Genomic DNA, 27,977 nt, shown 5'->3' with positions numbered 1-27,977 from the left:
TGCTCTATATTCTCAAGGAGGCTTCTATCATATCCATGGAACAAGCGCCTTCAGGTATCTGTGGCAGCAATGTGATGTAAGTAAAAAGTACCTTGAAATTCCTACTCCTCAGACTATGAGAAAGTTTTTCCTCCTATAACAGCTAGCTTACTAGACGAATTGAAGCCTCAGAACTGTATGTTCCATCTAGCAATAAAGTAGTATTTGTGTTTATAGCCATCACCAAACCCACAGAGCACACAAGACCAGGCCTAAAGCAATAGTGATTTGATTTTCCACTTACACAGTGGAAAATATAAACCAGCTAACTCAGCCTTAGTAACTTACCCTCGGCTGGAGTGGAAACCAGTTGATCTGCTTGTTGGATTTATCATTCCAGTCCCAAGTTCCCAAATCCAGGTCCACTTCACCAAGGAAACTATTCCTCCCAAAGGTATCATTGTGCCAGACAGAGATATTAAGGCTTTGGTTCTTTAGGAGAACCTTCTCAATTTTATACTGCCAGGGGAAAAAAGTTAATAAAAAAAAATTAAAAGAAGCTGGATTTTAATCAGTGCTGTGTTTGAAAGTGACAAGGTTAAAAAAAAAAACTGTCTGGGTTTATACATCTATAACTGCCCTCTTCTTCACATTAGAACAAAACTCTTGTCTTTTACTTATTTCAACCATCTTAAGCTCTTACTTACAACTGGTGTTCTCAATGCTATATCCAGAGTACGCTGCAGTTAATCTATCAATGGGAGGACACGGGTATTTCTCCAGAACAATCCTTCTCATCCTAACCTCTCTTTCGAGAGCATCCAGACCACCACTACCTAAAAGTTAAGGTTCCTCATACTTTATGCATGCAGTATTTCATATCTAGGATTAGTTTGATAAATACCCGCAGAATTTCATTATAGACTGGATGAAAAGTTTTCTTTTTGACAGAGGTCTTACGCTTCCCCAGCTTGTACTTCTCTGGAAGGAGGTAGGTCTTTACATACCTAAAATTTAGACAGGCTTGTTAGAAAAGCAAAACAACAAACAAAACAATTCCCCAGAAACCAACAAACACCCCCAACAACACATAAAAACCAAACCAAACCAAAACCAACCTCCCCTTCCAAAATACACAAGTATTTGCTCATTAGGAAAAAGAAGTACACTTAACTAGCCATTAATTTGTTCAGCTTGTTACATTTAAGAAGTGGAACAGCAGGGGTAATTGTAACGATAGTTTCCAAAGTGAGACATTAGCCTCATACTATGGGGGGGTGGGGGGGTGGGGGGGGTGGCGGAAATCTGTTGAAATGTCTCTTAAACACATAAAAATACAGAACATTTAACTATAGTATACCTAGATATTATATTTAGGTTTCTAATTCTATTGAAGTCTTATCAAAGCAGGACTTACCATCTGGAAAGTTGAATTTTAAAAGGGAATTTCCTATTCTTCATAGATTCATAGAATGGTTTGGGTTGGAAGGGACTTTAAAGACCATCTACTTCCAACTCCCTTGGCATTGGCAGGGACACATTCCACTAGACCAGGCTGCTCAAGGCCTCATCCAACCTGGCCTTGAACACCTCCAGGGAGGGAGCATCCATAACCTCCCTTAGCAACCTGTTATGGCATCTCACCACTCTTACTGTAAATTCTTCCTAATTTCTAATCTAAATCTGCCCTCCTCAAGCTTCAATTCCTCTTGTCCTATTCACTACAAGCCTCTGTAAAAAGTCCCTTCCTAGCTTTTTTGTAGACCCCTTTCAAAACTGTAAGTTTTGAGTTTTCCGTGATAATACATGCACCAATTCAGAGGGGCAATTCTACAGTCAGTTCAGAGTGGAAAACCACTGAACATGTTAGATCCTCTTCATTTACTTATTGGGTTGTTTACTCCAACATGCTGTAGAGTGACTGGAAAAAGCCATCAGTTTTCATTTTCATGTTAAAAGAAAATACATTCTCTGTACTTACGGGTCTGAACGTTGTCGCTTAACATCTGCCACTGCCAAGTCTTTACACTGGCAAATGAAAATGTGGAGCTCCTTCAGCTGTTCTACATAATCAATACCAAACTGAATGTTTCCCTTCACATCAACATTGCCAAAGTCTGCGCTATAAATGCTCATTAGGCTTCCGCTCACCTGTATCACACAACAGAAGAAAATAGGTCCAGTCATCGCATTTCACGAGATACAGCAAGATTAGAGTAGAAGGCATGCTCAGAATTCAGACAGTAAAGAAATCAACCATGTCCCTTCAGTGTCAGCTGTTATACAGATTAACAAAAGAAAGTTATTTGCAAATCAGAAGGTGTTAAGCCAAGTTTTCTAGGAAAAAACAAAGAAGTTGATTGCATTGAGATAGCAGAAATAAAAATGATAGGGTGCTGTACATTTGGAGATGGTCTGTGATGAGATCCTTGAGATATTACTTATGCATCTCTTCAGCTGATCTTCTTTGCAGAAGGCAGAGCTTAAGAGTTTAGCATGACAGGCCTTCTGAGAGTACTGACAACACAATTAGTGATAAAATCTGTATGGTTGAATGATGTGCCTAAATAAAACACTGAAAATCAAACACTACTTATGTAGAAAGAGAAGGTTGTACAATCTTTTATATCTCAAAATTCTACTTTTCCCCAAAAAGTCCACATAAACTAATGACTTTTGGTTAGGTAGTTCACTGGCTTCATTATACACTCCATGTACCAATACTGTCTCTTGCTTTCACTTATTTCTCCCCTTGCTTCCTCCTTTTATATTTGTTTTATACAAACTGTCCCTAGTTTTCAGCTACAAATATAAATTCTCACAGTAAAATCCATCTCTTGGTTCTGTATTTATAAAGCATGATGCACAGTAGAGTCTTGAGCAGCCTCCAATATATTACTAGAAAACAAAAGAAGTAAAACTGAATTAATTTTAGCCAATTACATGCGCAGGTTCACATAGCAGATTGAGAAGGAAGGAGACAGAGAAGCCAAGGAGGAGAGATTAAGAGGAATAAGAAAGAAGCTGAAACAATTCTGAAGAGGTCAGCAAAAGCGAAATGCCATTACAAGACGGCTTTGGTTTACATACAGAGGATAAGGAGGCCATGCCAGAAGAGCTGCTAAGATTGGTTAGAGAACTGGGACTCTTCTTGATTCTGCCAAGGGAATAACTGCTTTCTGATGCTGTATCTGTCTCTTTGTCATCACTCTACAAAAACATCACAGAAAGAAAGTCTTTGTAGGTTCTTTATAGTTGCAAGGAACATAAAAACAAACAACCCCCCCACACACAAAATCAAACCCAAACAGAACTGTAACGCAGACCAAGACTCAGTAGAAGCATGAATTTAAATCGCCTTTTAGTGCAACATGAATAATTTGTGTCTTGAATTATGTCATACACTTAAAGCTGAAAGGGAATTTATCTGATGGAAAGCCTACTGCTTATAAAAAACAACAATGTAATGAAAATCAGGCTTGTTTTTTTGGTTTTAAATCTCAAATACCAATTAAAAAGTGCAAAGTTAACTTTACTGAGAGAATTTAATTCAGCTTATGTCACACAACCTTCTGCAAGCGATAAAGGGCTGGTAAGAGACCTAAGCATTCTGCTATGTAGCAAATGCTATTCTGTACCCTCTCTCTTGAAAGTAGCTTGCTGGAGGGTGACATGGACAGCAAAACAGCACTAGATGGAGTAAACAGCTTTTGCAAAAAGCCTTTCCTGCAAGAGGGCAAGGCTGGCCCTGCTTTTCCATGTGGGAACTGCAGTTTTGGTTTACTCGGTCATTATCAGGTTACGAGTTCACAATCCCTTTCTGTCTCAGTACTATCCCTCAACGCTTTACCTGCCACGTCTGCCTTGGCATCATCTCCCCATTGCATTCCATACATGAACAATTTACAAGGAATCTCCTCTCCTTTATAGAGTTTTGAGCTGCTGTCACAGATCTTTTACTAACAGATGCAAGATTAGTAAAGCAAATTTCCACACATATTAATAAAATGTTTATAGAAATAAATACCCAGAATGAGAATTTTGAGTAAGTCCAGTTACTGCAGCCTCTCTGGCCTGTGTCTATACTGCTAAGTAACAGCAGATCAGGATTGTTCCCCAGTTCAGAGGCCAAAAGCTAAGGACCGAGCAATGTCCATCCTATCCAGGGCAAGGCTCCTTGAAAGCCACCACTTCCTGGATAGCCTGGGCTTGACAACCCTTCCAGTGAAGAAATTTTTCACAATATCCAACTTAAACCTCCCCTGGCACAACTTGAGGCAGTTCCTTCCTATCATCCTAATGTTTATTACTTAGGAGAAGAGATCAACACCCACTTCACTACAACCTCCTTCCAGGTAGTTGTGGAGACAAGTAAGGGCTCATCTCAGCCTCCTCTTCTCCAGTCTACACAACCCCAGCTCCCTCACCTGCTCCTCATAAGACACACGCTCTAGACCCTTTTCTAGCTTTATTGCTCTTCTTTGGACACACTTCAGCACCTCAATGTCCTTGTAGTGAAGGCTCCAAAACTGAACATAATATTCTAAGTGAAGATGCACCAATACCAAGTACACGAAGTTCTACAGAGAGAGAGTGACTGCCCATTGGAATGGGCTGCCTGAGGAGGTGGTGTAGTCACCATCACTGGAGTGTTCAGGAGGAGACTTGATAGGGTGCTTGGTTGCATGGTTTAGTTGATTAGGTGGTGTTGGATGATAGGTTGGACATGATGATCTTGAAGGCCTCTTCCAACCTGGTCTATTCTATTCTATTCTACAGAGGGACAAATAATTTCTCAACTCTTGCTGGTGACACTAGTTCTGACACACACAAGGATGCTGTTGGCCTTTTTGGCCACATGGGCACATGCTAACTCACATTTAGCTGGCTGTCAACCAATACCCCCAGGTGCTTTTCCACTGGGCAACTTTCTAGCCACAGAAAAAGAACCCAAAATATTCATGCTTATACTTCCATTGAAGCAGTAAGGGCTGGGGTAAGCAACAATTCCTCATTTTATAGTACAGTCACAGGTATTTGTTGTATCTATGTCCCAAATTCCTGTCTCTCATTTAAGGCTGTGTCCACCAGTGCATATTCCTCACTAACAGGACTCAAATGTTTGCATCACCATTTGCTAACAGCTTGGGAAAGAGGAATCTTTGCATGCACATTTGCCATACAGATGCACATTCACACTATGGCATTTAAAAAGAATAAAAACAACAACAAAAAAAGAATTGATGGTGTTCAACACAAAGCCAAGAATGATTTTGGTTTTGATGGCACCTTCAATAGTGGATTAATTTCCCCTAGTGTCCTTCTTACTACAAACTTAGACAATAATTTCTTCATTTGTAAGAGAAAATCAGAATAAACAATTGCTTGAGCTTGTCCAGAGAAGGGCAAACTAAGATGGTAAAGGGTCTGGAGAACAGGGCTAGTGAGGAGCAGCTCAGAGAACTGGAGTTGTTTAGTCTGAATAAGAGGAGGATGAGGGGAGACCTCATTGTTCTCTACAACTCCTTGAGTGGAGTGAGGTGGAGGTTGGTCTCATCTCCCTATTATCAGGTGACAGGAACATATATCTTTAAGAAACTAAATTGAAGAATACTAATTATTAGTTCTACCTGTTTGTAGATCAGGTTAAAATGGAAAAAAAAAAAAAAGGAAAGAGAAAAGGTAGGTGGGAGTCATAACTTGGTGTTCAACACCAAGCCAAGTTCAGCAGTGATATTTCCTATTCTCCAGAGTTTCCTGTTCCCTGTGTCCAACAGTCACCTCTTTTAGGCATTTACAACAGGAAGTTTGTGCTTGGTGTAGAGTCTCCACTCATCTCTTTACTTACTCTGGGGAGTTAGAGCCCAGACAGTACAAATCACCTACCACATCAGTGTTTGGTGTCATTTTAGGAGATTTGGATATGGCCTCAGAACCTGTTCCAAGGCCCACACCATGATGATGATGATAACAACAACAACAGACTTACAGTCTATTTATTATTACAGATAATTACCCAATGTTTTGCTGGAAATTCTGAAGTTTTACTTACACATAGTTAACAGCCTGGTACCTTAACCTACATCCCTAAGCAGAACACCAAACTAATACCCCTCTGAGAAGGGTTACCAGATGACAACTTTCTTATGATCTTACATGCTCATCTTAGATTTCAGGCTTTGAAGAAAACAGATGTATGCATATTTATGTATGTTCTGAAGACGGAAGACCACCACCTGTTTTAAGGATAGAGATTCCCTTTTGTGAATAATATCAAACATTCACCGTGCTTCAATCTCTTTGATAAAACATGCTCTGTATGTTGAGCTGTACAGTATGAATAAGCCTTTGGTTACTGGACTAAAGCTTCTGAAAGGTTGATTACCCACTGGCTGTTTGGGGTCATCTCCTGACTGCTACACCACAAGCTCAACTCCATGCCATGGTCCAGCAGTAAAATGACTTGGCAGACCATGGAAAGCACTACTTGACAAATGCGAATTGTCTGGGTAATCAAAAGCTTTAGGAACAGTATTTCAGACATTGAACTTACCTCTTCTTGTAGGAATGATGGTATGGACTTGCTCAGCCCTTTGAGTTTGTCAGGATTGGTAAACAGTTTATCAGGCTGTGAAGGCACTGTGGAAACTGAAGAGTAGCAATTCAAAAGGCTTCCAAAATATTTTTGTACACCAAAACAGTGAGATTCCATAACAGGACATACTTAGAAACAAACAATTTCAGATTAAATCCATGCACATGCACAACCAGCTTACAACCTGGATGAAAGGTGTGAGGTTTTTACCCACTAGGACTCAGAGAAGCTACCATGAGGAAGGATAATCTACTTTGGTCAGCATTATAGGAGATATTCAAGAGCTTTGCCTGCAGGAGCAGAGGTATTTACACTGCTTGACAGGATGTACAAGCCTGGGTGCTGCAAGCAAATTTTGATCAAATCTGATGAAGAAAAACATTTTCAGTTTAACTAGAACACAGATATGTGCATTTATGCACTAACCATATCATCGACTTTTAAGTCACTGTAAGGCTCTTGGTAGGAAGTTACTGTACAAGGCAAATTGTTTTATTTACTCCATCTAAATAACTGCAATTGGAATATTGATGTAAATCAAGAATTTTCTAGACCCGAAAAAGAAATTTTCAAGTAGTCCTAGTTAGTTCTAAGATGCATATCTCAATGCACTTTTTTGCAGCCCAACTCTTCAACTCTTGTATACCTCTGTAGAAGCTCATGTTTTGCTTTCACTGTACAAAGCTTAATTGCATAAGCCTGCCTTATATTTAATAATGCCCAAAAGCTCTCTATCTTTGAACCAGGTGCACATTGTGATGTGCATCAATACTGAGCATTCTGTGACAAGGAATTATTTGTCAACAAACAGCCAGCTAGAGGGGCACATTGCTATTGCACAAAGTGAAGCACCATACACATGGCAGGAGAGTTTGCAAGATTTGCAAGCTTTTGCTATTGAGGTTCAAACAGTGCTCAATGTATCGGTAATTGTCAGTTTGCAGTTAGATGCAGTTGCCCTGCTGAGCAAGAATCTAGCACAGATGTATCACTTGTTAGTTATTAAACAAAACAGGATATTTTATGTGTTAGTTTAAGTATCACTGCAGAAGTCTCTGTGCTGTCTGCAAAACCTTATTACTCACTTCCTGCTGCATTTTCATTCCTTTCTTGATGCTGATGTAGCTTCAGACCTGCTCAGTGCAGTATTGACAACAGTCATTCAGTAGCACAAACAGCTTTGCAATGTTATAAATAGCATCTACATTTTATGTGGAAACTTTTTTGACTTCTCCAGACCCCATGTTTCTGTGTTTTGCATCACTGAAGGATGCAAAACAGGAGCAGCTGTATTATAACAACAGTAACGTGAGTGTATGAGCTAAGAAAAACAAAAAGGGGAATAGTATTTGCAAGAAAACTTGCTTTCTTCTGTCTGCACAGCTATCAGTTTGGTTGTGTTTATCATTTTTGAAACTTCACACATAATATATTTAACTTAACCCCCATACAACTTTCTGCTAAGTATCTACACGTTCCATACAGAATGTGAAAAGTGGTTTTAGCAGGAGTCTCCATCTGAAAGCAAAATGCAGTAGTGTACTTAAGTCTTGTTAATTTACTCACACATCTTGTTATGATATAATAGTTTTATTTATACTATAGGCTACTAGTATCCAAAACATGATAAAAAATGCAGCTGTGCACTACTCTAAAACTAGTAAACACAGTAAATAAAGAATTGTTTGTTATATTCTACTATATGGAACATTATTTGATTATTTTCTTTTGTGTTTATCGTGAACTTTTATTTTGATGTAGAATTTCTAAAGGTATATAGACAAATTTAACAGTAAGGCATGTGCTAAGGGGCCAATGATATCAACAGTAGCTGATCTAGCAGTTAGTTCATCTATTGCTTGGAGCAATTCTGCTTCGCTGGATTGAGACAGAGATTGTAAGAGAGGTTGTCTTTCAACTGATGTATTCATGCTATTGTTTTTTTGCACTAGCAAAAGTCATCTTGTATCTTATAATGCAACACATGAAAGGAGGGAAATTCAATATTTACTTTGGCCAAGTCTTCCATAGAAGCTGACGTTCAAAGCTCAGTACCTGTTTCAGCTGAATGACCGAAGGCCAAAATACTATAGTGGTAAATTGCAAATAGTTTCTACAGATACATCAGGCCATAACAGAAGTATATTCCTTGAACAATAAACCACAACAAAGTTCTACAAAAGCATTTCAGTCACACTGAAATTAATCAACTCTAAAAGCTTGCTTTGGAAAAAAAATCCTTCACTAGCAAACAAAGGCCATTGAAAAAAACCCAATAAATTTCCATGCAGATACAAAATATATTTACCATCTTCAGCACTAAGAGCTAACTCTTCCTTTGGATTATTTATTTTTCCTTTATCTGTGCAGGAAGAAAGTAAAACACAGTTAGAAATTTTGCTCTTCAGTGTGGTAAAATGGATGGCAGTGGTAGAGTTAAGAGCAATGATGACAAAAACCAAGCCAAAACGTATTTAACCATGGCTCTGCTGATTTGTGTATATGAGATGCTTTCTCTTTCACACATTCTTCAAGCCTATGTCTAAGCAGCAGCCTCATGTTGACCCAGTTTCTATCAGTGTGCTGTTACAACAGTGTTAGTGCATACCTGAAACCTAGAAACTAGTTAGAAGCAAGCAACAGCATAAGTAGTATTAGAAGAATAATTTGCCAACAATAGCCAACATCTTTCAAAATCTACACCTTCATACTTCAGCTTACAAATTTCAGTTCAGTTTATGTCTTCCTCATCAGATGGGAGGTAAGCATAAAAACATTCAAGGGCAGGAGAATGTAAGACAGAAGTAGTAGTTTAAAATAAAATTAAAAAAAAATAAATCCTAGGAGGCTACAGTGGGAAGTCAGAAATTAATCTGAAGTCCAGTCTTGTCTCACTGTTACTGTTAAAATGAGTTTGGTATATTAACTGCTAGAATACACAGGTGAAGCACCACTAAACTAAGATGATATTTTCATACTTCTACTGTCTACTAATTTAACCCAAGCAAGCAGCCAACAGCAGCTGGTGCTGCTTTGGGTAGTTGCCAGTACTTTCACTACTGAAAAACCATCCAACAAAGAGTTCATCACTGATTAACAGAATGCATCTTTGAAAGATGCCTGCTTCATAAACCAATGGTGCTTCAAAATAGAATCAAAGAACTGAAAACTAAACCATATGAGAAGAGTTCAGTTCTACTAAGCTCCATACAGCTTGGTGAGAAACATACCACTTGGCAAAATAGTACTTGGCAAAGCACTATGGAAGACCAGCATGAACACATTTAAGCCAAACTGGAGGTCATGGGAGAAACACACAAGCTTTGTGCTCACTTGAGGTGGCTGATGGAATGTCCTCTAGACTTTTGGAAAGCATTTTCCTATCTGCACTCCTTTTCAAAGCCATCAAAACAGGATTTAATTCTTCTGAACCTGTCATGAGACAAAACACATGAACACTGCACACACAGACCTGTCATTTCAAGTGAGTCACTAAAAAGCCAACCATGGATTTCTCATGAGAATTTATTTTGACTATTAGCAATGACAATGAACATTAAATGAAAAGACAAAATAAATTATAACTAAACAAAATAAATGTCTAATTTTAAATGCCTATTTACTCTCTCACTTCTCTCAGTCATCAGTAGTGAGACTGGCTCATTTACCCTGTGTATGTATCTCTGTACCAACTAATAAAGGGGTTTCAGCCAACTGCAGTACTTCATTGTCAAAGAGCCCTATATGGTAAACTCAGATGTTAGCCCTTTTGTACTTACCTTGTTATGAATTAGTACAAAAAATAGTTACTAACTTTAGATTTTCCCTTTAGTTTGTCAGTTATGTTTTATTCTCAAATTAATTTTGTTTCAATACTTGAGTAACAACCACAGAAACTCCATCTGTGGAGATATTTGGATCCCTGAAATTAAGCAGTTGTCTTCAAAGGTAGAATCAAGACAGACCTAGTTCCTCCAGCAACCTTGAAGACATATTCTTCTCCCTATCCCACTTCCCTCCCCATCAGCCAACCAATCAGACCTTACAGAGTTGCTGTCTGTAATTATAAGTAAACCCAAATAATTTATTTTTCCTTCGTTTGTTTTGAGTTTTGACTGACTTCCACTGGACCCTCACTTTCAAAGTAGGCTCAAGAGTAATCTGGCAAGCCCTGGAAATGTCAGATTCCTCACTTTGCCTAGGTGAGGAAAATATTCCCAGTATCTCAGGGAAGGATGAAAAATGTTAGCTCCTCTACCTCAAGCTCTTCAATGGCTGTCACAGTCTTTGCATTGACTCAAGTTGACATTCAACCAATTAGTACAATCCCAAAAAATAAATTCCCCCCCCCCCTTAATCTGGGATATTTAAAAGAAATACAAGATTTTAAGCATTACAATGTTATTAATTTGAAGAGGAGGAAAAAAAGGTTAATCACGAAAACAAGGTGATTGATTCATGAAGCTAAATTTCTCTTACTAAAGGGGTTTACCCAAATGTAGAATGGACTTGTCTTCCTATCCTTCCCAAACACATATCCACAGCACTCATTTAAGAAATAAGTATCACACAGAATTGTGGTTATCCTATTTCAAGTTGGCTACCAAAGCAAAATAAAAACGGTAGCCAGGTTTAACCACAGCTCACAAGTTGAACTTCCAGTTCCAAAGAGGGAATCTAAGTTTGAGCCATCCCTGTCCTCCTCATCACTGCTCTCATGCTGTGAGATTAAGCAGTTGATCTCCTTCTGGCTGAAGGGAGCTGCTCTCATCTTTAATTGGCATGCTTGTTCTTCTGAATTTCAACAGTGCTTTAAATTCTGAATGATTGTCAGAGGCATCCAAGGATGTGCTTTCACTTCTTCCATTTTCATTTGTCTCAAGTGCTTTGATTGCAGTCATACAGGTCTCTCCTTCCATGGAAAGAAGATCAGTTGGAGCCAGGTTTCTCTTCACTATTTTATAAATAGATCCATTTCTTTAGGAAATATCAAAATCTTTAATTTCACTTACTGCAAGATTGTGTACTGAAGCATTGATATTTTACTCTGGAGATGAAGATTCAGATGCTTCTTGAAGAAGAGCTTCTAAAGAGCTACTGAATTCACTGAGTTTTGCAATACTTGAAACAGACGTTTTTGCTATTGTTTCTTCTATTTCTCAAAGAGGATCTCTCTCATCTTGACACGGAGCATGCATACTTTGACTAGTCTACATTTTACCTTGTGATTTCTTATCTGTATTTTCTAGCACAGAAGCTGGTATTTCAGAGACCTCTTTCAGTAGCTTCTGCAAATTAATGTCAAACACTTTGTTTTCGGCTTTAGACACCACAGATTTTTCTATGGTCTCACTGATTTCTTGCAGCAACATTCCATCATGCTGATAGGTCCTGCTTTTAAGATCCTTTTCAGGAGTTGTCTGCACTGTGCTGTCAGCATGTTTTGATGTAGGAGGTGGTGTTTCAAAGGACTCCCTCAGCTTCTCTAAAGCAGAACTCAAGCTACTAACCTTATGTGTGACAATGGACTTTCTTATGTTCTCCCTGATTTCCTGTGGTAACTCTTCATCATACTCATAAGTTGTGCTTTTAACTTCCATCTCAGCAGTTCTCTGCACTTGGCTGTGGGCACGTTTTTGTTTAAGAGGTGGTGTTTCAGAGGCCTCCTTTACCAGCTTCTCTAAAGCAGAACTCAAGCCACTGACCTTGGATGGGGCAACAGATTTTTCGATGGTCTCATCAGTTTCCTGCAGCAACTCTCCACCATGTGCATAAGCTGTGCTACTAGCTTCCACCTCAGCAGGCCTCCATACTATGCTGTCAGCAGGCTTTGGTTTAGGAGGTGGTGTTTCAGAGGCCTCCTTTACCAGCTTCTCTAAAGCAGAACTCAAGCCACTGACCTTGGATGGGGCAACAGATTTTTCGATGGTCTCATCAGTTTCCTGCAGCAACTCTCCACCATGTGCATAAGCTGTGCTACTAGCTTCCACCTCAGCAGGCCTCCATACTATGCTGTCAGCAGGCTTTGGTTTAGGAGGTGGTGTTTCAGAGGCCTCCTTTATCAGCTTTTCTAAAGAAGAACTCAAATCACTGACCCTGGATGGGAAAACAGACTTTTCTACCGTCTCATTGATCTCCTGTGGCAACTCTCCATCATGCAGATAGGTCCTGCTTTCAAATTCAACCTCAGTGGTTCTTGGCACTGTGCTATTGCCACATTTTTGTTTAGGAGGTGGTGTTTCAGAGGCCTTCTTTACCAGCTTCTCTAAAGCACAACTCAAGTCACTGACCTTGGATGAAGCAGCAGACTTTTCTACCGTCTCATTGATCTCCTGTGGCAACTCTCCATCATGCTGATAGGTCCTGTTTTCAAATTCCACCTCAGCAGTTCTCTGCACTGCACTATCAGCATGTTTTGTTTTAGGAGGTGGTGTTTCAGAGGCCTCCGTCACCAGCTTCTCTAAAGCAGAGCTCAAATCACTGGCCTTGGATGGGGCAACAGATTTTTCTATGGTCTCGCTGACCTCTTCAGGGTGACCAGTATCTTCTTGACACATTGGTTCTACAGCACAATTATTTTGTGATATACTATGTATGTCATCAGATTTTTTTAATCCCACCCTTCTATATTCAGAAGGCTGAGATGTATAAGTTTCTCTGAGCAGGTTCTGCAAACCAGCTCGGGGGCTCTGAGAACCCTCAAGAGTATTATCCTTGTCTGCTGCTTGATGCTGTAGATAAAGAGGTTCAAATTCCCTAAAGAGTTTCCTGAGGCCTTTGTTTGCATGCTCATCTGTTGATGGCACATTCATTTTTTCCATACCTTTTCTAATTTCTTCTTTTTGATCAACAGAAGTGCCATGCCTCTGTTCTACCACTCTTTCAAAGACCCTGCACTGATTTGAGTGAAAAGCAGACTCTTTCAAAATGTTTTCTTTTAGATTCAAGCTAGATGATGTCTCAGAAGCTTCCTTTTCTAACTTATTCAGGCCTAATATGAATACACTAAGCTCAGCTTTAGGCAGGACAACCTTATCCACAGTCTCTGAAACTTCCTTTTTAGGAAGACTGATATCTAATGAAGTAGTCTTGTTCTCCACTCTTTCTATAGATAAACATAGCCACTCACCTACTGCTGTCTCCTTGGAAGCATCTTTATCACCAGGTGACTGGAGCAACTGCAAGGAAGCATGATGCTCTTTTAATGAAACAATATTTTTTTCTGTACAGTCTTTAACTTCTTGCTGTGAAAGGCCAATCTCGTCCTGGGGTTTTGATATAACTGGTTTTCTGTCCAGCTGGACAGTGTCTGTATTTTGTGTGTGTGTCACATTCAGGGTAGGTGATCTCAGAGGCAGTTCATGTACTACAGGATCTAGTTTCTGTGTTTTCTCTCTCTCAGGTGTTTGTGATTGTTGAATTAACTCTTGCTTGCTCAATATATTGTTGCCTTCATCTTCCTTTGATTTTACTTCACAGGTTATTAAACTAGCATTATTTGGCAAAGAAACAGCTTCCCAATCAACGTTATTCTGTAATTTAATTCCAGTATCCCAGAAGTTTCTCAGACTCTGGAACTGTGAAGGATCTGCAATTTGATTCTTGGACTTCTCATTCATTTTTTCTTTTAAAGACAAAACCTGGATATTTGGCTTCTGTTGATAAGGAGCAGCAGCTTTTTGTTTAAGTGTTTCCTTCTCATCTTTGCTTTCTGGGAAACATAAAGTAGCACCAACTCTTGGCTGCCAGTTACTGGCTTCTGGCAGCTCTGTACATTCAGGAACTTCACCATCATATGAGGCTGTTCTTTCTACTTTTTCATGTGGATGGACTGGCCCAAGGTCATAAGAGTTCTGATGTTCATTTTTTGAAGCCTGACTTATACAACTTAGTCCATAGCTTCTTAATGTATACTTGCTTTGATCACCTGATCCACTAGGTAGGTATATAGCAGTAGGCTTTATTTTCTCAGTATCTCTGAGACCTTTCAATGCACCACCACCTGATGCATTAGCATTGATACTAACTTCTCTCTCTTTACGACTGGGAACAGATTTATCCCTTTCCCAGAATGCTCTGATCTCCTTTATTCTTCTTTTTTCTTGTATTGCCTTCTCTGACTGATATTTCTGAGCTGGTAGCTTGTGCTCTTCATGTTCCATCAAACTTGATTTTTTATTTTGTTGCTTGATTTTTTGACCATGTTCTACTTCTTGAACTCTTGTACAGTCAATTTCAATTAGTGATTTGTAATTCTGCTCCTCGTTTTCTTCCCCCTTCTTACGTTTCATTCTCTCTATCAGATCTGCATCTTCTGAAATAAATGTAGGTGAAATACTATTCTGTTGTTTAATCTTTCCAAATGTTACCTCTTTTGTAACTTCTGTTTTTCTATCCATGCTAGGCCCACTCTGTTCTGCAGGAGGAACTGCTGTTCTGGATGAGATGTTCACTTCCTCTTGGGGTTCCCTGTCTTGGGATCTGGCTGAAAAATGTTTCCTGTCTTCAGTACTGGAACTTCTTTTAAACCAATCTAAAACTTTTGATACAGATTCATCAGCCACTTTAACGAGTTCCTCAGCATTTTTGTCAGGCTTGAAAGTGGCTTTAACATCTCGCTCCTCAACAAGATCAGGCTTACCTTGTTGAAGGCTTGTAGAACTGGTATTTGACACCACATGTACTTCTGTCTTAGCAGAAAGCTGATGCTTTTCTACAACGTAAACAAACTTAGAGTTAGGAATCAGACACACAACTCTACAAATGTTCAACATATCTTGGAAAAACAAAACAGAACAAATCACTCAGTTCTGAGGGTTTTTAAACTTTTGGCACAGAAAAAGAGTTCTCTGTCCTTGTGTTTATTGTAAGAGCAACACTGCAGGTAAAGTTAAAAATAGATTCATGCAAGGAGATATCCTTCTGGAAGATTAATCATATTACTTTTGAAGGTGCAAGCAGTTAAGACTGGTTATTCTCATCCTAAGGAAAATGGCCACATTGAAGGGGGGCAAGTTGAGGTGGAGAGCTGGGCTGGGGAAGGACAACCCAGCATATTTTTGTTTAGTCCCATAATCAAATGCCCAAGTCACAACTGGATTACTACCAAGAGCAGTTGACAGCAGTATACCAAAACTACTCCAGTTCCTGTGCAGACAGATCTACCATGAATTTTATCCAAATGCTATCACTTCTCCTCCATAATTCACAATACAGGTGACTGTCCAGCCTCTGATCTGATTGTTAATTCTTAAGACTACCAATAAAAGATATTTTTTTAAAAATTACTACATTAGAACATTAAAATACAGAAAAGTGTTTTTTTAATTTAGTTCTGCAATATGCAGCACATTCTTACCATTTCTGCTTCCTGCTTGTTATTTCTTAGACGCAAGCAATTCAAGCATTAATGAACACATGCTATATGTTACTACAAACTGTTCTCCATTCCCACTAGTCTCTTACCAGTAAAGTTTCTGTGTGACTTTGATCCATGGCTCAGAGTCTGGTTGAATTTATTTTCATGTGTCTCATCACCACTCAGTTCATTATTGCTATTTGGCAAGGTATTGCTGGAGGTCTTCTGTGAAGTATCAAGTTGCTCAGGAGTAACTGCCTTTCCCTGCAAGGTTTGATTAGCCAGGAAGCCTGACCTATTAGTGTCACAAGGGCCAGATGTCGATGGACCTCCTTGTAAGCCATCTATTGGTTTTGTTTGTAAAGCTGAAGAACTGGTTCCAAAAGGCTTTACAGGAGAAACTTCCATGTTCGCAAGTGAATCTGATCCAATAGCAACATTTTCACTACTCTTTATTTTGTCAGTTTCTAACAATTCAAACTCTGCTTTTTCTCTGCTGTGGTATACCCTTGGGCCTTGCAGAGGTTCTCCTTTACCTATACTACATGAGAACCTCACTTGTTTTAATTTTTCCAGTGAACTTTGTGTGGAGTCTTCAGCTTCTTCTGTAAGAGAGTTCTTCTCAGCTTCTCCTTCAAAAATAGTTGTGGTAGGAAGACCATTCCTTTTCTGAACATCTAACATCTGACTAACACGAGCTTCTGAGTCAGTGGAACTTGAACTTGAACTGCGCTTCAGAATGCCCCTGGGTGGTGTACCAGCACCATTCATCTTCTCGGTCCATTTGGCTGGTTTTGGAACAACTTCTCTCTGTGACACAGGATCTGTTGCTTTGTGAATTAACTTTCTAGCTTTTGGGACAGGACGCTTAATTAGTCCTTTCTGTGATTCATCAGTAGCTTCTACAGAAGGCTTTGTATGTTTCTCTGTTTCATCATTTTGTAAGTTCAGTTTAGGTTGGCTCTCTTCTGATAATGACAAGACCTCTGTAAGATATATAGAAAAGAAATCACAAGTTTACATGATGTTCATCTGCATAAACAGAGGGATATGGCAGTGAAGTTCTCAAATACAGTCATAATAATAGGTTTATTAAAAAGATCCATGGTAAAACACAGGCAAAAATTCAACGTAAGTGTTAATTTCATTTGTATGCAATAGGACTTTTCAGCAGATTAAAATCCTAAAGTTATTTCTAATTCTAGCAATATTACCTACTTGATAATTCCAAAGACAGAGACAGCATCCCATTTTTGATCAGCATTAGTCCTGCAAGGGACAAAGTTTGCTGGGAAAGGCAGATTTTTAATACACACTGACCTCTTCAGGTTCAGAATGTAAACTTTCAAAACTGGAAACAGGCTATTTCGACATTCATATGGAACAAGGTAAAACTCATAAATGACCTCCTGGTAGGGGAATAATTGTTTTTATTATTCCTGATGGGCAAGTCCTTGTCCATGTTAATAAGCTTCACAACAGAGATAGGAGACTCATTTCCATGTACGAGTCTGTAAATTACAGCTTCAAATGCCTGCATTGTTATGTATCATCACTTATCTACTTGCTTGCAGAGAATACTGCAGAAAAGGAAGGATTTGAAAACAAATAGGACTGAGAAAACAAAGGGGGAAAATAAAGATCAAACAGTTAAACTGCTTCTTTTGAGCCAATAACAACAATGACTGCAAGACCATAAAGACAACTATGCCAAATTCAAGGAAATGTCTCTGTTCTCTTAACAGCAGCTGAGGACAAACAGGCCTCTCATATGCTTAATACTGAGTAGAACTACAAAGTAAAAAAAAAAGGAAGTAAAATCCATTTACTCTCACAAACATACATTTCCTGAGTACATACACATTTTACACAGGGCTTGGGATAACTTCAAGTAGTTAAGATTGGTATCTTACAAAGAGCATCAATAAAAGTAAAAAAAAACCTACCAAAACAACAAAAAACATATAAACCACAAAAAATTCAGTCATATGCTAAATAAGTATACTTACCTTTCTTTGATAACTGAGGTGGAGTGACTGCTCTGTTTTCTGATTCCTCACTGTTTAAGGTATCACCTGATGCAGTGGAATTAAATGGATTTCTCCTTTGCTAAAAAAAAAATCCCCAAACCACTATAATTGAAGTCAAATATTATTACACCACTACAGTCTTGACAAAATAAATGAAAGGCAGTGAATTCCTCTGCCTCACTACCCTGACAGCAGTCTGAAAGCATGCTTCATTTGATACAAAAAAACTGAACAATATGAACGAAAGAACTATCAAAAGTGCTTGTGATGGCCTCCATCTTGCTCCTTTTCTAGTTACCAACAGCAGAGATAAGCCACTTCTTAAAGACACTAGAAAATCCCAAGTTGTTGCAATTTAAATAATTTTATCTCTAATTCTGTGACTTCAGAGATACCGGAACACAGCAGGACAATTCTTTCCAGGGCTGAAGAGGTTAGAAATTACGTCAAGCAATAACTTTTAGTACTTTCCATCATCTCCCTCCAAAACTATTTCCACCAACCCCCCCAAACTTACTATCTTTATTCCTCAAACTTTTAATTAACTTTATCACAGAAGAAAATAAATGCAAAGTGTCAAAGATAACTTATGCTATATTCAATACCTTCACTGGTGAGACTGTCGTCTTCATATGTGTTTCCTCTGGTTTGGCTAGCAGAGACATTGTTGTTTTTGAACTGTAAAGAAAAAGCATATAACAGCTTCAGCAAATGAGAAATTAGTTTAAGCCTTTGTGAAAAAGTAAACCAAAGATTCATTTATACATGCTTGAATATAACCTCTCAGCACATGAACTTCTTTCCACAGCAAAAGGACATTCCTGCTGCTTTGTTTCCTTGCAAGCATTTTTTTGCTTGTTAAAGAATTCAACACAACTTCTGCTTGGCATAACAGAAACCATTTTTGGTATCTTTTAGATCTTTGAGCAAGCTTTATGTAAATAAAACAACTCTCCAAACAATGTCAGTACTGCTGTCTCCATCCTTGTCCTACATTTATACTTCTAGGACTGAAATCAAAGTGGAGGAAAGTGCCAAAATCTGATAAAAGCAGAGTTTGGCAAAATGTGCAAGACACAAAACGAAACAACCACCCACCACAACCAACAACAAAAAAACACTACCAAAAACCAACATCAACCAACCACTGTGGCATGCCACATCCCTCAGAGGTAGAGCTTATATACTATTCCTTCAACTAAGATCTATAAAATCGGTGGTTTGATAGCATAACAGAAGCAAGTTATTGCTTGTGATTCTGACTAACTATAGCCTAGGTAAGGAGAAGTTAAATCAGACAGAAGAGACAGCGCCTACATTATATCAAGAACTATTTCATCTATTTGCAGACTGATGCAAGGGTTCCCCCCCACAATTAATCAGAGTTTTTGTAAATTTAGTTTGTCTAAATATGTCAGATATTAAAAAGTATTTGCTTTTGTTTTGAAGGTGGAAGTTAGGTGTGGATTTAAATATGGGCTTTACATAACCGCATTCAGTATCTTAACTTCACACAGAAAATGCTGGCATGGAAAACAGTCAAGGCAAGAAAAAGGAATATCCTCCAAGTAGAAAATATGACCCCAAGCTTGGAAGGAAAGCAACTCCTATGTTTTTTTCAATACAGATGTATAAGGAGATTTCAACATAGAATATTTCTTTTGTCAGCAATATTGGGTATGCATGAAAAGACTTTCAGATAGCCTGGTAAGTAGCAGAGCCATGAGACAATAATTTTGAGGGTAGATGTGGCATCGCAAGACAAAACAGCTCCCAGCTCTCACCAAGTTCCAATTTCAAACAGGAATTGCCTCCTCACATGGAGATAGATCTCTCCAATCAAGCAACTGGCAATTGTCTGCCCTTCTGAGGGGAGAACAACTTTCCCGTCTTCTCCAGTGTAAATACAGTTAACCTTGAGGTTTAGAAAAAAATCTGGCAGCCATCACTGAAAGGCTGCAAGGCTCGAGACTGTTCTACAAGTTGGAAAACCTAATTACATTTTTTTTCACAAATGCAAAAACCATTTTACAAATGGAAAAACATAATTTATCTTCTCCATAAGTGACACAGTACTAAACGGCCTGAAAATAAGGCTAGGAAAAAGATACCAGTTGTAATCATAGCCCTAAATTTCTGTATCTCTTCCTTGCTCACCCAGGGTCTTACAGCTAAGTTTCACAACAAAGGGTCTGGAAATACAAGTTTACCTTCAACCTACAGAGATGGGAAAAGGGAACAAACATTTCCCAGATTAGCTTTGTGAATGCAGTGTATCTCAGAGTGTATGAAGTCAAACTGATAAATACACCCAGACTAAAAACCTCCTACACTGCAATTCAGCAAGACAAAAGGCTGAGAACCACAATAAAGGCCCACACTCCACACAGACTGGACAGCACTGGACAGGAACCAAGAGGCAACAAGACAAAAGCTTTAGCAATTCTAGAGAAAGGTTATAGATTTGCAGGCAAATACTTACACTTGGTGCTATTCAACATGAACATGCATGCCCAGTTTGCAGAACAAAAAAAGGGAAAGATTCAACTGCTACTAGATACTGTACAAAAGCATAGTAGGAGACAAGCATTGCTGCAAAAGGAAAACACAGTGAGGTACAGACAGAGGCTTAGAAGACAGACAAGAAAGAGCTGATCAGAAGTAAACCAGCCATCTTAAGAAGTAACTGTCTCTTAGATCACTCTGTTCACTGAAAGCACAAGCAATAATTATCTGTGTTACACCTTGGTTCTTGTTTCAAAGATATTAAGGAACCTGTCCATTTAAAGATGTTTCATTTCTACCTGCTGCCACTCTAAGCAAAGAGATCAGCACTTTCCTTTTCAAATGTAAGCTTTCTGAAAGCTTTCCACACAGCTAACAAATTACTACATGTAGGTATTTTATGGGGAAGGTATGTGTCTCTCAGAAATCAATGCAGGTTATTTCAAAGCAAAATGGAGCTGTTAGGGACATTTACAGACTTGAGAGAGTGACTTAATACAAAACACTCTGTAGTTCAGAAACTACTTATTCACTTTCCTGCAGCAAAAACAATTTCCTGTCATTCGAGCATATCCAAACTGACCATCTGGCCTTACTCTGAATGGAAGCCTCTCTATTCCAGAGATTCAGACATATTTTCCATAAGTATCTAAAGATTCTGGTTCTTTTCACCTGAAATGCATATGGCCTCCTTAAAAAGTCTCAGAGGTGCACCTAAAAAATCTGTGCACCCAAAAAGCTGGAAAGTTCTAAAAGAGCAATTTCTTAGTATGATGCAAGCGTACAGCAGACACTGAATCAATAGTCTGCTTTAAGTGACTGAAGAGATGCAGAGGTTATTGCAGAGTTTTCTAATAGGAAAATTCTGCCCTAAATTCTGGGAGCCAGACCAAACTGTGAGATGAGAACATGTGTGGGGCCATTCTATACACCACTGACAACTTTTTCCTTGAAGAAGTAAACTAAAGATTGCTCTTCATTTGAATGTGAAACAATTAACAATACAGAACTACGATTTGTCAGCATTTCACATGCATGGATTCCTAGGTTGATTCTGAGGAAATATTCAATGATCTTGGAAATAAGAGGGAAGTACAATACTTTGGATGGAACTTAGAGCTCACAAGCTTCACCAGTCCCCATATATACATATTAAGTATGATTAAACAGCTTACCTTGAATTAAATTTCAGTTGTTGTTCCTGATGTTCCCCAGTGCCATGTAGCTCTGGTGGTACAAAGACTTCTTTATTAACATTGCTCACCCAGCTGTTCTTTGCTTTGCTTGGTTTGTTCTGACTCATTTCAGCTAAAACATGGAACAAGAGTATTTTCATCTGCTGCATGTTGATACAGGATTTCTTAAGAAGCAAATGAAAGTATTTGCATTCAGTCCTACAGCTACTTCAGAAGTCCACTACAGTTGCAGGATCTGGTGACTTCTAAAGAATTTTTTGTTTGTTTGTTTTTTAATGCTACTATGAATGTCAGATGCTGTTCTGAATACGTTGCTCTACTACTCCAGGCACATCTGCTTTAGACCTTAAAGTGATCCTAAGGGGAATTTGCTACGGCAGCTCTGGAAAAGACTGATCCTGTCATTTTTTGCAGCTAGATAAACATTTTAAAAAAATGTAAGTGCCCTGAGGAAACAAAAACAATTAAGCCATAGGAATCTGAAAATATGTTGAAGTTTGTTTAATCAAGACAATTATTCTCTTCCTACAGCAGTAAACTGGAAGTTGGTAATAACTCTAATTTACACAGGTGGCTAATACTTTATGAATAAAATTACCAGAAGTAGTTAAGAAAAAAAAAATCAGCCAAACAAAAATCCCCAGCTCACAGTATCACAGTATATTAGAGGTTGGAAGGGACCTCAAGAGATCATCAGGTCAAAGCCCACTGCAAAAACAGGATCACTTAGGGTAGTCCACATAGGAATGCATCCAGGTGGATTTTGAAAGTCTCCAGAGAAGGAGACTGCACAACCTCTCTGGGCAGCCTGTTCCAGTGCTCCATCACCCTCGCTGTAAAGAAGTTTCTCCTTGTGTTGAGGTGAAAGCTTCTGTGTTAAAGTTTGAACCTGTTGTTTCTTGTCTTATTACTGTGCATCTCTGAAAAGAGCTTGCCCACCTCCTCTTGACACCCATCCCTCAGATATTTATACACATTGATGAGATCCCCTCTCAGTCTTCTCAAGACTAAACAGCCCCAGGGATCTCAGTCTGTCTTTATAGTGGAGATGCTCAAGTCCCCTAATCATCCTCGTGGCTCTCCATTTGATTCTCTCCAGCATTTCTCCATCTTTCTTGAACTGGGGAGGCCAAAACTGGACACACTATTCCAGATGTGGTTTCACCAGGGCAGAGTAGAGAGGTAGAAGAACTTCCCTAGACCTGCTGGACACACTTTTCTTGATTCATCCCAGGATACCATTGGCTCTTTCGGCCACAAGGGCACATTGTTGTTCCAAGGAGAACTTGCTGTCCACCAGCAAGCAGATTCAGTTCATTATCCTCCAGTTCATTTAGCAAACACAAATACATTTGCATTTCATGTTGGGGTAGGACAGAATTCTATTTTGACAGCCTCTTTCAGAGTCAAAAATATAAGACTATTTCCTCTACGGCTTTTTGTACTTTAATAGTTGAGAAATGAAGAATTTCTTAGCAGGCAAAAGTAAGACTATTCCCACTATGAGCAAAAGTATCTTTACATCTAAAAAGTCATTTAAACCAAGTAGTTGCATGTAGTTCTGAATGTGTCTGTGAGTCCCTTTGTTCAAGTAGCAAGACTAGGAGTAATTAACCTTCCTTTAAGATAATATGGCTTTCAGTACTTTTCTTTATGCTATAAATTACTGTAAAATTTAGCTATAATTTGACAGCTGATTTTCATAACATTCAAGTCCAAAACCAGCCAAAACCACAAATGTGCCCCACTAATCACATGTAAAATTGCAGGATTAGCCACTGAAAACCAAGGCTGAATTGTAGTAATGAAGCCTACAGTAAATAGCAAACTGTTGTCCATTCTGACTACTGAGTACTTTACTTGCTTCACACAGCAAAATCAGTTCAGAGAACTTCAAAATAAATAAATAACCACACACACTCAAATTTCACTACAATCTGGTAGAATCATGTCGAAGGGTTGAGGGAAAGGCCAGGCCCTTCCCCCCCCCACTGTGAGTAGAGGGAAGAAAGTTGAAAGGGAAAAAAAACCTCACAGCCGGATTAGCAAAGGAGGGGGTGCTGTATATTTACAAAGCAGTTTAGGGAACGCAGGGAAATATATACAGAATTTACAGTGTTTACAATATATACAGAAATATACAACAAAGTAACACAGAAATGAGAGTTCCCTCCTCTACTGAGGGGGGTTTCCCCACCTCTGCTCCCCCTTCTCTCCCCCTTTCCCCAGAGAGGGTTAGAAAGAGAGAAAAGAGAAAATTAATTAAAAGCAGTTATGTGTTAATTGGAAAGCGGTTAGTACAGGCCTTGCAGTTTATCAGTTTCAAGGCCAAACCTGGCCGAGAGCCCAGCAGCTGTGAGCTGCAAGCCACCGAAGGAGGGGAAGACAGACTGACCAGAAAAGTGCAGGAATGCCCAGGATTCTCTGCTGTACTCCCAGTTCAAAAGGTGCTTCCCCCCAATCTACCAATGAAATTAGTTTAGATCCATCTTTCGTTTACAAACATCTGACCACAATATTCCCTTTCTTAAGGGGACAGCCTCAAACAGTCACACATAAGAGGCATGCCTCTAGGTCAAAAGGATTTAGTAGAACTAGAGGAGGTTAAGAGGAAACAGGGCTCAAATTCTCTAACAAAAAAATAAAGAAAAAAAAAGCACCACACCACAACTCCCCCCAACTTTCTGTATAAAGAACAATAAAATAGACCAAGAATCTTCAGATTAGGCGGCCAGATGGAGGGAGATTGATAACAGAAGTCCATAAAGTTCTGTATACTGTATTATATATGGTTTTGTAACGATAGATGACTGTTCACTTTCTCTCTCAAGGGTAATGTTAATGGCGATCAGTTCAAAACCAGAATGGGAAATGGTCACTCCTTCTGTGGGAAATCTTCATTTTAAAATGCCTCAAGATACAACGTGTTGAGAGTTAGTGGTAAAGTTTTATGGCTTTAAAGAACTTTCTAAAGAAATTAATGGGGACAAAAAATAGTAATCCAGAAAATATTTCCTCTATTTCAAATTGGCTGCAGGCTAGTCCTGGCCTTGGAGCCTACACACATTGCCAGGAACTTTCAGAGGCAAGGTGCTGGGGAGGCTCTCTTTCCCCTCTACTCTGCCCTAGTTAGGCCACATTTGGAGTGTTATGACCAGGTCTGTGCTCCTCAGTTCGAGACAAGGATCTACTAGACAGAGTCTAGCAGAGGCTATGAGTTCTGGGCCCCTCAGTTTAGGAAGGATGTTGACTTGTTGGAACGAGTCCCGAGAAGGGCAATGAAGTTGGTGAGGGGTTTGGAACACAAGCCCTATGAGGAGAGACTGAGGGAGCTGGGGTTGCTTAGCCTGGAGAGGAGGAGACTCAGGAGTGACCTTATTGCTCTCTACAATTACCTGAAGGGAGGTTGTAGACAGGGTCTCTTCTCCCAGGCAGGCAGTACGAGAACAAGAGGACACAGTCTCAGGCTGCGCCAGGGGAGGTTTAGGCTGGATGTTAGGAGGAAGTTCTATACAGAGAGAGTGATTGTCCATTGGAATGGGCTGCCCGGGGAGGTGATGGAGTCACCATCATTGGAGGTCCTGAGGAGGAGACTTGATGGGGTGCTTGGTGCCATGGTTTAGTTGTTTAGGTGGGTTGGATTGGACACCATGATCGTGAAGATCTCTTCCAACCTGGTCTATTCTATTCTATGATGATGAGAGTACTGGAGGTAATTTCTCTTATAAATAAAGAGATCAGAGGCTCTTTAGCCTGGAGAAGACAACTGAAAGGGGATCTTATCAATGCTTATCAGTATCTAAAGGATGGGGTCAGACTCTTAGTGCTGGCCAGTAACATGACAAGGGGAAATCAGCACAAATCAGAACACAGAAGAACATATATAAAGAAGAACATTTTAACTTTGAGGATGACAGAACACTGGAACAGGATGCCCAGGATGGTTTGGAGTCTGCTTTTCTGGAGACTTTCAAAACCCATCTGGACATGTTCCTATGCAACGTACTCCAGGTGAGACAGCTGTAGTAGAAGGCTTGGACTAGATGATCCCCAGAGCTCACTTCCATCACTTAACATTCTGAGAGCTAGGTTTCTGATCTGATCCAGTAGAGTGGATCTTACGTTCTGCTCTCATTTTGTTTCTTTCCAAACAAAACACTATTTACTTCTGATGTTAAACAGAACACATTATCTTCCCAAGATAATCAAGTAAGACCTTCAGAATGTAATATTTACCATCAAGTGAGCACCAAGCTTGCCAACATTACTCACTTTACACACAATGTACTATTACCTATCTGTACAACTAAATTAACATCTGCAACTTATCTGGCATATGAACACAAATGGCTTTAACAAACATTTCCAGCAGAACACTTGAGGGCATCCACCATGATGTAGAGGATGGTGGGTGCATTTAAAGGTAAAGTGGACACAGGATGTCAGTTCTGGCTGCCAGAGCTCCCAGCATACATATTTCAGTAGTCATAAGCACTAGCTCTAGCTCATGATCCCTACCATTTCAAAGCAAACTTTGGTCTCCTGAAAAATAAAAAGGAACCTCAAAGGTCTCAGAGCAAGCATCCAAAATCTTGGAAATCCACATGGAAGCGCAATTTCCTCAGTCTCCAGTTCTTTGCATGTTCTAGGGTAGCTCATAAGGCCTCAAAGATTAAAATGAAAATGAAGTCCAGGAGAACAGAGGGCTTTTAGTCCTAAACATAAACAGCAGGCAGTCTCTCCTCTTAGCAGTCATCACAAAATATTGTCTTTCATCCCTAGCATTGAGGGAGAGGAAAGGTTACACTGAGCTACATGGGAAATCTCTTTTTGCATAATTTTATAGAGATACTGATATTATTCTTGTATATCACAGACAACAGTCTCTGAAGTTAGCTAAGTAAGAGACAGCCTTTCCAAAAGAAAATAGAAACCAAATGCTTACCACGAGTGGCAGGCTTCCGTTGCATGGAAGCTCTAATAATATCTGCTCCATGTATCTTATCTCTGTGCCTCTTCGACTTTGCTTCGTAAAACCACTGCCCGCTCATATTCTTCAGCTGAACATCATCTTTGACTTTTTCTGGTAAATGCCTGTGAAGGAGGAAGAACACAGTAAAAGACCTTTTCAGGAGGTCTGGGGGTGTTGTGTTTTGCTTTTGGTTTTGCTACTGTTTTGGGGGGGGGGGTCACTATGGCCTATTACTCTCCTTATTTATTTATGAAAGATGACAATGAACTGGGAATGGAAAAATCCTCAACACTCTTACCCTCAAAGCATCAGCTGAAGTAACTCTTAAAAAAAATAAACACTTTGCTATGATAAAACTCTCAAGTAGACACAGCTGTGGAGAAGCTTCCTGTAATTGCAGATCTTTACTTCTTGCCTCCAAAGGCCAAATTCAAAGATAAAAATTACAAACTAGAAGGGCAGTATAAGAAGTCTGTGCCAGAATGAAGTCTGTGGCTGTTCTGAGGCTCAGAAGATGCCTTTTCAGATTGTTCACATGCCACTACATTTACGTCCAGATTGCATAAGTGCACTGGAAAGATGGTGCCATTTTTCCCCATGGGTTACACTAAAAATCCTTACATGAATACACTGAGTTACAAAGAAAGACAACATCATATGGCACAAACAGCAACATAAGTTTGTGGAGTTTATCTATTGCACAAACTGCAGCTATTTTAAATACTGTGAAACAAAGTTTTAATTTTTTTTCAGGCTTCAAGGTCATCCTGCTTTCCTGGAGCACAATTAAACAGAATGTGAATTCACTGTGTGTAGCCTGAGAGGTTGTTTTATTTCCTTGAAAGGCATGCAACACACTAGGCATATGCTTATACATGGCCAGGAAAATAACCTGCAAACCAGGAAAGATACTACACAGATTTAAATATTACTTAATTTTAAAAAGTCAAGTCAGGCTTCATCTGTGTGGTGGGTTGAAATTACCCCCCCCCCCCCCAACATAAAATTGCCAGACCAGCTCAGATGGAAGCAAATGAAGCTGTTATTTACAAGCAGAACTACAATCTAAAATGAAATGCAACAAACATGTACAAAATACACAATACTTACAGGTATTTACAATTTATAAACAGTACAAGAACCCCCCCCTGGACAAACCAGGGGGCTAATAATAGCTTCCCATTCCCTGCTCTCTTCCCTATTCCCCTGTACACGAGACAGGAGAAAGAGCAGAGTTGTTTGTTAGATACTCAGCCACAACAAAGCAATGCAGCCAAGGTCAGCAAAGCCAGCAGAAGCCAGAGCTAGTACCTGCGAGAGTGAAGAAGCCAAAAAGAAAGCT

The 27,977-nt window shown here is 39.3% G+C and overlaps 1 protein-coding gene across 15 annotated transcripts in view; it reads right to left on the bottom strand.

Annotated features, from left to right (window-relative positions):
- SYTL2 (synaptotagmin like 2) overlaps window positions 1-27,977 on the bottom strand; it is an 84,568-nt gene that overhangs the window by 6,369 nt on the left and 50,222 nt on the right. For 7 of the 15 annotated variants that reach the window (XM_068140371.1, XM_068140323.1, XM_068140344.1 and 4 more), the window contains 6 exons: window positions 26,609-26,757; window positions 21,643-21,775; window positions 18,568-18,640; window positions 17,942-18,041; window positions 16,040-16,918; window positions 10,021-15,287 (listed from right to left, as the gene is read on the bottom strand). In XM_068140371.1, coding sequence (XP_067996472.1) covers window positions 11,785-15,287; window positions 16,040-16,918; window positions 17,942-18,041; window positions 18,568-18,640; window positions 21,643-21,775; window positions 26,609-26,757 — 4,837 coding nt within the window. In that variant the 3' untranslated portion in view covers window positions 10,021-11,784. The other 8 variants (XM_068140390.1, XM_068140420.1, XM_068140401.1 and 5 more) reach the window with 8 other exon arrangements.

Source organism: Melanerpes formicivorus, unplaced genomic scaffold (assembly GCF_026170545.1).
Source record: "Melanerpes formicivorus ecotype bairdi unplaced genomic scaffold, bMelFor1.0.p_v2 SCAF_1, whole genome shotgun sequence".
In the NCBI taxonomy this organism is placed as follows: domain Eukaryota; kingdom Metazoa; phylum Chordata; class Aves; order Piciformes; family Picidae; genus Melanerpes; species Melanerpes formicivorus.
Note: the sequence above shows the minus strand (reverse complement) of the source record. Positions and strands in the feature narration are given on the sequence as shown.